The sequence below is a fragment of the Takifugu rubripes genome, chromosome 4, assembly GCF_901000725.2.
Source record: "Takifugu rubripes chromosome 4, fTakRub1.2, whole genome shotgun sequence".
NCBI lineage: Eukaryota > Metazoa > Chordata > Actinopteri > Tetraodontiformes > Tetraodontidae > Takifugu > Takifugu rubripes.
Window position 1 is genome coordinate 13,114,368 of NC_042288.1, and position 8,462 is coordinate 13,122,829.

At 44.6% G+C, this 8,462-nt stretch overlaps 1 protein-coding gene across 3 annotated transcripts; it reads right to left on the reverse strand.

Annotated features, from left to right (window-relative positions):
- Nucleotides 1-1,359: 1,359 nt before the first annotated feature.
- vstm4a (V-set and transmembrane domain containing 4a) lies at nucleotides 1,360-7,445 on the reverse strand. 3 transcript variants are annotated; one of them, XM_011603384.2, is made up of 8 exons: nucleotides 7,248-7,445; nucleotides 6,054-6,497; nucleotides 4,121-4,174; nucleotides 3,927-4,034; nucleotides 3,810-3,843; nucleotides 3,524-3,672; nucleotides 2,630-2,694; nucleotides 1,360-2,356 (listed from the first exon to the last, which is right to left on the reverse strand). In XM_011603384.2, exons 1-8 carry the CDS (start codon nucleotides 7,294-7,296, stop codon nucleotides 2,204-2,206), a joined length of 1,056 nt encoding a protein of 351 aa, XP_011601686.1. In that variant the 5' UTR covers nucleotides 7,297-7,445; the 3' UTR covers nucleotides 1,360-2,203. The 3 variants fall into 3 exon arrangements, with proteins under 3 accessions (XP_011601686.1, XP_011601685.1, XP_011601687.2); XM_011603383.2 differs by having other exon boundaries at nucleotides 6,054-6,500; XM_011603385.2 differs by having other exon boundaries at nucleotides 6,054-6,500; nucleotides 7,346-7,421.
- Between the last annotated feature and the right edge of the window lie 1,017 nt (nucleotides 7,446-8,462).

Genomic DNA, 8,462 nt, shown 5'->3' on the forward strand with positions numbered 1-8,462 from the left:
TGGTGGGTTGAGCCAGACAGGATGTTTACTTAGTTGGGAATTCTTTCCTGAACTTTGTTGGTTTGTAGAACAGATTTCTAATCTGTTCTGTGGTGGTTCACGAGTCTGGGAGTGATTTTTCCAATTTAGTGGATAAATGATGCAAAAACGCCTTGTTGAGGTTTCCCGTCTGCCTGTTTTTTTACCCTCACTCCTGACTAAATTTCGACGCTGTACTCCTCTGAACCACTGCAATCTCAACACACTGATATTCCGATTAAGGCCGTGGTAAATTATGGGGGCTCTTCTGTCTATTTGCCTTCTCTCTCATGCACATGTGCCACTCCTGGCTGCTATAAAGAGGTCTCTCTCTTTAACCTTTGTGTGTGTGGCTAATTGTGCTAAGTGGAGTAGCTTAATAGAGTGGAAAATAGTCCTCATAATTTTCCCATGGAGCGAGCAATGACCTTCTCTAAAGACAACAGCCATCTCCATTCTCTCTACACGGCTGGTTTTATGATATGAAATGTCAAACCGTTGGGTTCCTCAGAATAATTAAATCAAATAAATTATTGCACCTCGGCAGAACCATCTTGTAGTCTAACCCAATTATAATGCACTGTAAAGCTAATTATTAACCATGATTACAATTAGTCTAATTTAAATAAATGTAGTCATTAGCCGGTTCATCGTAGTCATTGAGTCTGAGCTGTGGGGGGAGGACGGCTGCTCTCTCTCTATTATTCTCTCGCTCTCTCTCTCTCTCTGAGATTTTGTAGATGTCCATTATGTTCTTTCTTAGTCTTTTCTCCCTCACTCACTCACACACACACACACACACACACACACACACATATTCCATTTTGCTCATGATGACCTTCAGAAAATGGCCTTCACCTTCCACCTTTCATTGATTATAATGGCTGCTGCTCTCAAGGTGCATGAGTTGCCAGGCTCACACTTTAAAATGAGACGCAGGAGCCTCGACAGGCTGCAGAAGGAAATCTAAATCTGGGTGCACAATAACGCCACTGTTTTTATTTTCAATCTCTAACTTTAGATTTTGCAGTGGGAAATAAATACGATCTATTCACGTGCCTCCAATTGTTTCCTTATCAGAGACCAGTACGATACTTGGTACTGTACCACTCTTCAGCTCTGGGTTTTTTTTTGGAAGTGACCGAGCTGCTGACAGTACTTTTGCCCCGCTAAAACAACCGTCTGTTGCTGATTTTTGGGGAAATTTCCCGCCAACTAGAGCCAAAAGGAGCACATTCCAAACAGGAGTCAAAATATTTTGGAGCTCATTTACTGAAACAAAATTTGAGAAATAGTTTTGCTTTCTGCTGCTAAATGTGTCTAAAATTTCACAATTTCAAAAGAAACATACAATCATTTTATTTATTTTTTTCAAATATATCCACATGAGTGCTACTTTATTAAAACTGTTAAAAACATTAATGATAAACATCAAGTTTAATTAATTACATTTCCTGACAATAAATATACTTAAAAATTAAAAGCAGAAACAGAAGAATAACATTATTATAAAATGTATTGGAGGCTCATGTTTTCTTTTTTTCCTCTTGAATTGCCATTGCCAATTAAAATAAATTCAATCGATCTGCTGGAACAAAATTATTAATTAAATATAATGTCAAAAGCAGGAAATCTGCCTCCAAATACTGTGAAAAAAGGAAATTCACTCAAGTGAAGGAAAAACACTTAAAATGCAAGTACCTGAACAATGTGCTAAATTACAATACCTGAATAATTGTTCTCCGATCCACACTTACGTCATTTACAACATCATTCATAGCAATCAAGAAAAGGCATCCTTTATTTTCAGACCCAGGCTTATGTGTTTATCCTTGGGGGGTTGGACCTGTAATTCTAAATGCAGTAAGAGTATTAGATTGCCTCGTGGCACTGCGGCAGGAGAGCCTCGACGACCGTTTCTTGGTCTCCTGAGTTTCTACAGGAAAGTTAACAGTGAAAGCATTCTTACAAACATCTGGCCGGCAGGCCGATGATGCCAACAAACAAAACAACAGAATTATAAAAACCAAAACTGCTGCGCTGGAATGGAACTGTGCCGAAGAAGCACAGAAACCTCATTAGACACACGTACGGCCATGCAAGTGCCAAATACAGTCCTCCGGATGGCGCTCTGGCAGCTCTGCCCTCACCGGGAGGTAGCTGCCACATCCACAGGCTTCCACATTTACAGCTGTTTTTCCTGGAAGAGGATCTGAGCGTAGACGGTGTCGGGGCTGCAGGGTGTGGGGTCAGTTCTGGAGGAGGCCGGGGGCTCTGGCCTGGGTCTGACCAGCTCCAGTTCTGCATATGTCAGGCTCTCCTCCTGCGACGCCCGAGGCTGGAGAAGGAAGACGTGGTTATGGCGTTTGAAATAACAGCCAATGACTAATTAGATCAGCAAATGAAACAATGATTCTTCTTAGATTCTTCTAATTTTTCTACGGTCTTCCGAGACATTTTTATTATGGATATAAAAACAATAAAGCGCTCTTAAAAGTAATTTGCTGTCTCCATCTGAGAGCCTGCAAAAAAGTTAATGAATATAGTAAAACAGATGTTTAGCGAATAATTTTACGCAGGAAGTGAATGAAGGTCTTTTGGGGAGACTCACAGGGGCGGAAGTCCTGGGATTCTTTAACCTTCTGGGTTTCTGGGGTCTTTTTGCAGCAACTGGGACTGAAAAAAAATGAAAGGGAAGATGTCCTGATGGACTTAAAGAACACAACAGGCTGAGCTTCCAAAACATTTTGGTGTGCATGTGTGCATGCGTGGGCGCGTTCTTGCTACACAAGTACCAACATCTGCATTTTACTATAGAAAAGTTAGGACTTTTTGGGAAGCGAGGACATTTTGGCTGGTCCTCAAAGCTTCAAAGGACAATTTGAGGGCTAACATGTGGTTTTAAGGTTGAGGCAAGAGTTGGGTTTAGGTCAGGGTCAGGGTCAGGGGCAGGGTCAGGATCAGGGGCAGCGTCAGGGTTGGGGGTTGGTTGGGATGGCTAAGGCATTATGTTTATGAAAGTCCTCACAATGATAGAAGTACAAGGCTATCTGTGTGTGTGTGTGTGTGTCAGGGGAAAGAAATAATTCAATATTTAACAAAAATAAATAGAATCTGAAGTTTGACTGATGTGTTGTACAAATTAAAAGAGCCTTTTTCCTTTTATCCTCTCTCTGACTCCCCCACCTGCCTGCTGAGGCTCTAATGCTTCCAGGGTGTTCTGAAGTGCGACTGATACCTGTTATCAGAGCTGAACCGGATCGCTCCTCTGACCACTTTTGATCCACACTGTTTTTTTTAAACATCTGGTTTCAGAGTTTTAGCATCAGAAATCAATTAAACTTTCCAAATACCCTTGCTTTGTTTTTCCCCCTCTTCTTGTGCTCTAATAAGTCATGTCTACTGATGGGGGCCCTGTGATGAGGAGGGGAAGGGGGACGGGGGGACAGAAATTTTCAAAAGAATTTAACAAGGGTTACAGCCTGCCCTCATAATATCACTTTACCTTTGACTGGTATGTGCGGTGGGGGCTCCTCCGGGGGCTCAGGTGGTTTTACAGCGGGTCTCCTGTCAGTTTTCCTACTTGTGTCTCTCCTTTGGGCTCTTGGGGAGGAGTTGGAGGAGCTGCTGGAGCTGGTTACCGTCTCTCCAGAGCTGCATGCAACAAGAGACGATTGCTCGCTACAGCTGCCGCTAACCCGACTTAAAACCATCATATGTATGAATATATTTTATATTTAAAAAAAAAAAGATTTCTATCACCCATGAAGCTGTCAATTGGACTACTGTACCTGCTTTCTGGACATTTGACCAGAAGGTAACTGGCTGTACATGAAAGAAAAAGAAAAATGGTATGAAAGTGGGTCCAGATCTTCAAATGTGAATCTGAAAGAACTCAACGCTTCTACCTTTGAGCCGGTGTCTTCTGTGTAAATACTGGCAGGCGAGGATGAGCGTGAAGAGGAAGATGGACAACAAGCCCAGAGAGCAAATCAGCACGGCGCACAGATACACATCTGCAACGTAAACACACCGCACGCCATCAGGGAGCAGGGTTTATTCCAAAATAAAGCAGGAGATGGGCCGCGGATTTAAACTGTACCTGCAAACAGGCGCCACACCCCGACGCCGGCCCCGTCCTCAAGAGTTCTGTGGACTGGAGGAGGAATTGATGGAAAAGTCAACACAGACACTATTGATGGGAGCAAACCGCAGGAAGCGGCGCCCAGACAAAGTATTTCTGTAAATTGCTGTTGTCCGAGGGTAGTGACCCAGTACAACAAACAGTCTCAGTGGTTTCCAGAAATATAATAACTGCTGTCATGGAGGGAGACTTGCGCGCACGCTCGCACATGCGGGCGCGCCTGGCTCCGGCGTTTGCACCATTCCCACAGCTCTCCGTCGCTCTCTCCCCCTTTTCCTTCTCTGGGTTGTTTCAGGACTGTTTTGTGATGCAGAGGTTTGTGTTTTTGGATTCGAAGGTCGGCAGCGTTTCCCCGTGAATGATGGGTTGTGTGTAGGTCAGGGGTATTTAGCAAGAGGTGGAGGAGAGTGAACACAGGCTGCGTGTTCATAAATTACTTAGCCTCCGTTGCAGTAATGCGTTTTTAATATCTTTTAAACACAGTTTGATAAACATATTAATAAGAAATGATAAGATATTTACACCTAATTGACTTTTAGCCCGTTCCTAAACTGCTGCACCTGCCTGCAAAATTGTCAAAAGTGCTTATTAATTAATCATGAGGATGAAACTTGGCAGCAGAAATTTCCCAAATGATGAAGAAGATGGATGAATTTTTAAATGTGCTTCTGCCTGAGCATTACCAGGATATTAAATTCAGATAGTTTCCCCCAGAAGTGCATTCTTTTGAACTCTATTAATAACCAATATCACGTTTCTGATCTGATCAAATCATTTCTCTTTACAGATTCCGGGTTATTGGCCTGGATTCCTTGACCTTTGAGCCACAATCTAAAGTCTCCACCAGATTTTGGGGTATTTTTCTCTATAACAGAGATAATCCACGAACCACAGTACGTATTACATAAGATAATGTTCCAACTCAAGGTAATTCAGGACTAAAATCATCCCAGACACAGTGGGGGGGTTGGGGTATCCCTGCATTCATTTTTTATCTTAGTGTTTTCTTTGCTTACTGTTTTAATATCAGCTTTCCTGCTCCTGGTTCTTTGGTCAGTGGGACTGGGAGATGCCTGCGGTTGTGTGGCTTCCTCTCTGGGGCTCCGGCCTGAATATGGGAGGCAGGGCGTTGTCTGACGTCTCTGTTTGACTCCGAGGTATTTACGCCAGGTCAGATGTAGTCGCACCTACAGCTGCGTCTTCAAACATTAACCAGCTAACTCAACAGGACAGCTAATATCTTCTATGGAATTCCACTGATGTTTTATTATATTAATGAGCTCATTGCAATTTGGATGTTTTAATAATAAGAGATAATTGCACGGACTGGACTGGACTTCCCCTGCAAAATCATTCTCCTCTAAATTTTCTCCTGAGCCTTGCAGAAACGTAGACCCAGAGTGCTGATGTCATGCGTTTTGGACTCTTTTTTTAAACGGAGCCGGCTCAGCAACACTCTACCTTTTTATTGCCAGCACTCGCACACACGGAGATATTGTCGAGTGTGGTTTGACCGTGTGAGCTCATTGTTTGGACATGGAAATGCCAGAGGACTGGGGTCACCCTTAAACACGCGACACAAATCTACAGCAAATGGTGAGTTCCAAAAATACAGGCAACACTTTCGAACGTGCCCTTTTGTCCTTTCGACGCTTCTCTCCCCTTTGAACAGCTCTGCTTCCAAATAGCAGCGTATCTCCAAGGAATGTAAGATAAGTCCATGGAGAGAAGTCCCACCTCACATTTTAACTGACAATATAAGTTGATGAATGAGGCTCCTGCTCTGCTTCAAATAAATGAATTTTGCACTTTAAAATAGAAAATAGATAGATATACGGAGCTGCTAACCAATGAGCTGACGTAGTCATCAGTGGGCTTCAGTTAGGCCTACCTGTCAGCTGCATGGTGCTGCTGCCGTTAGACGACGCTCTCCACGTATTCCTGTGCTTGCGAATCTCCTGAACTCTGCAGCTGTAGAAGCCCTGGTCCACCCTGGTCACGTTGAGAATCCACAGCCGATACGCTTCCCCCTCCGTCTCCTCAAACAGACGAAATTTCGGCTGGGGGAACCGCCGGGTGTAGTTCCCATACAGCTTCAGTTTCTTGATGCCCAACTTTGCGATGAGAAACTGGGAGGGCTGCTGCGGAGCGGGCGTGGGGGAGGTGGGGGGTGGGAGAGTGGGACCAGCGTGAGGGGTGAAGAACCAACGGAGGATGAGGACGCTGCCGCTCCTCTTCCTCTGAGATACCAGGCAGGAGAGGGTCAAGTTGTCCTTCTCAGGAACCATCACGCTAGGCCCCGGGGTCACCGTCACGTTTAGGGTGTGACATACCTCTGCTGGCAAAATACACAATCAACATCAACTAAACTATTCGGATAATACTCAGTTTAGCAGGATGAGTCCCACATTCACCCCCCCCCCGTCCCGGTGATATTTATACTTCTTAGTCATGTTTTACGTCTCCCTCGGGACTGGCTTTATATTTTGCTGCCAGATAGGTCACATCTGTGTAGAAGGGACACAAAATCTGGATGCAACATGTACGGAGCAGGAAAACCTACAGGTGGGAAAAGTTCAACCCCAGTATGGAATAAATGCGAACAGGCAAAAAGAAGCATAACAGACACCATCTGGGCTTTTGGTTGTCCTTTTAGTTGCTGTTTACATTCGGGTATCACCCCAAGGGTCCCTCCTACACTGAAGCCACAACAAAAGCAGCGAGACTCTAATATCAGAACCTACAAAGAAATCAAAAACACACAGTTTCCTCTATTCGATGGGATGGCTTGCAGTGTTAAGTGTTCTAACAGAAGTAATTGAAACAACTTGGCCTAAAAGCAACTGCAGAATGCATTTGCTCTGCTGCAGTGTCAGATATTTTGGTGCAGTTAAAACTTGTCGCTGTGAAAACCATGCCAAGAGCTGCCCTGTCTCCGGTATTTTCCACATTATTTTCCACACCAAAGTTCCACAGTACACTCAGAATGCATGGCTTCCGAGCGAGCGCGCGGATGACCGCTCACTTTCTTGTCTAACTGTGCGTTTTGTGCTGGTTTCTATTGCTGTAATCAAGGTAAGCTTACCTGCCACCAGAGCCTTAGTCAGGACAAGGACCACTACAGAGAAGAACATTTTCCCCGGTCAGCGAATCCATAAACCCAGACAACTGCACAGCACTTACACAAGCAACTGCACTGGAAACAGAGCCCGGCTGCACAGCCCACCAGAGCCCTTACACACATTAACTCCTCTCCTCTTTCTCCTCTTTTCCCTGTAATATGAAACAGTAAATGCTCTGTTCCCACTTAGAAACTCCCACTCACTCTCCCTGCACTCTCTCACTCTGTCTTTCTCTCTCCATCCCTCACTCTCTCTCTCTCCTTCTGTCCTAAAAACCTAGGAAATGTCATTTCCTGTGTTTCTGTGAGGCGCCTTGGCTCGTGGCCCGAAAGTCCAGACCTCTAAAGCGATGGTCAGGTCTTGTGGTTCTCTGGCGTGCGTGTGCCTGACACACTGTCATTTTAAGAAGCATATGGGAACCAAGTGCTGAGTGTGCATTTCCAGCACAAAACAGCATCATAAACATCGATGTGAAAAAAATCTCATATCATATCATATTAAAAGTCAAGCAAATATCAATGCTGACAGCTTTGAGCTGCATGTGAGCGTGTTTGCTTGCGTGTTTGCTTGCGTGTTTGCTGGGACCTCTCCCTGTCTGCTGGGCACAGTGGCATGGGCTTGTCTCTGGCTGTGGTTGTCAGACTGCCCCAGAGGTATGAAGCCTGCTGCTTTATTGGGCAGGATAAACTGCTGAGGCAGGCCTTCTGCTGGCGCTACGACTTCTGCCAAAGCCAAATGGAATTACACAACACATTCACCCTTCAGGTCTTATGTAGGTTCCCTTCAAAGGCTCTGGAGCAGCGAATCGTGCACAGTGAAGCTGTTTTCAGTTGTTTTTCAAAGTTAGATTAAAAAAAATGTTGTTTTTTGGGGGAGGGGGTGGTAGAGGGTGCATTTAAATTCTCATCTAAATGTCAAACTTTCCAGAATCTGTTGGGTTTTTGGTCAAGTGTCAGGTTCAAGTCTCACACGCCTCTGCCCTGCAGCGGTGGCACCATGCAAGTGCTTCTCCAGCAAATCCAATCCACACAATTTCCAACGTGCCTCACAAATATTTAAATAAAAAGCACATGAAACACCATCTAAAAACCTCAAATAGGGGCCATTTCAACATGGGTTGTTTGGGGACCACAGCTGCAAAGGTGTGGGCTGGCGTTTGGTCTCGTTTTAGGTATCTC

What these genes read in the sequence shown, in the direction of transcription:
- vstm4a (XM_011603385.2), bottom strand. Translation starts at nt 7,406, where the DNA reads ATGTGTGTAAGGGCTCTGGTGGGCTGTGCAGCCGGGCTCTGTTTCCAG. An exon ending in GGTGTGGCGCCTGTTTGCAG is followed by an intron (nt 4,035 to 4,120) that starts GTACAGTTTAAA and finishes TTTACGTTGCAG; the next exon opens with ATGTGTATCTGTGCGCCGTG. An exon ending in CAGAAGACACCGGCTCAAAG is followed by an intron (nt 3,844 to 3,926) that starts GTAGAAGCGTTG and finishes TTTCATGTACAG; the next exon opens with CCAGTTACCTTCTGGTCAAA.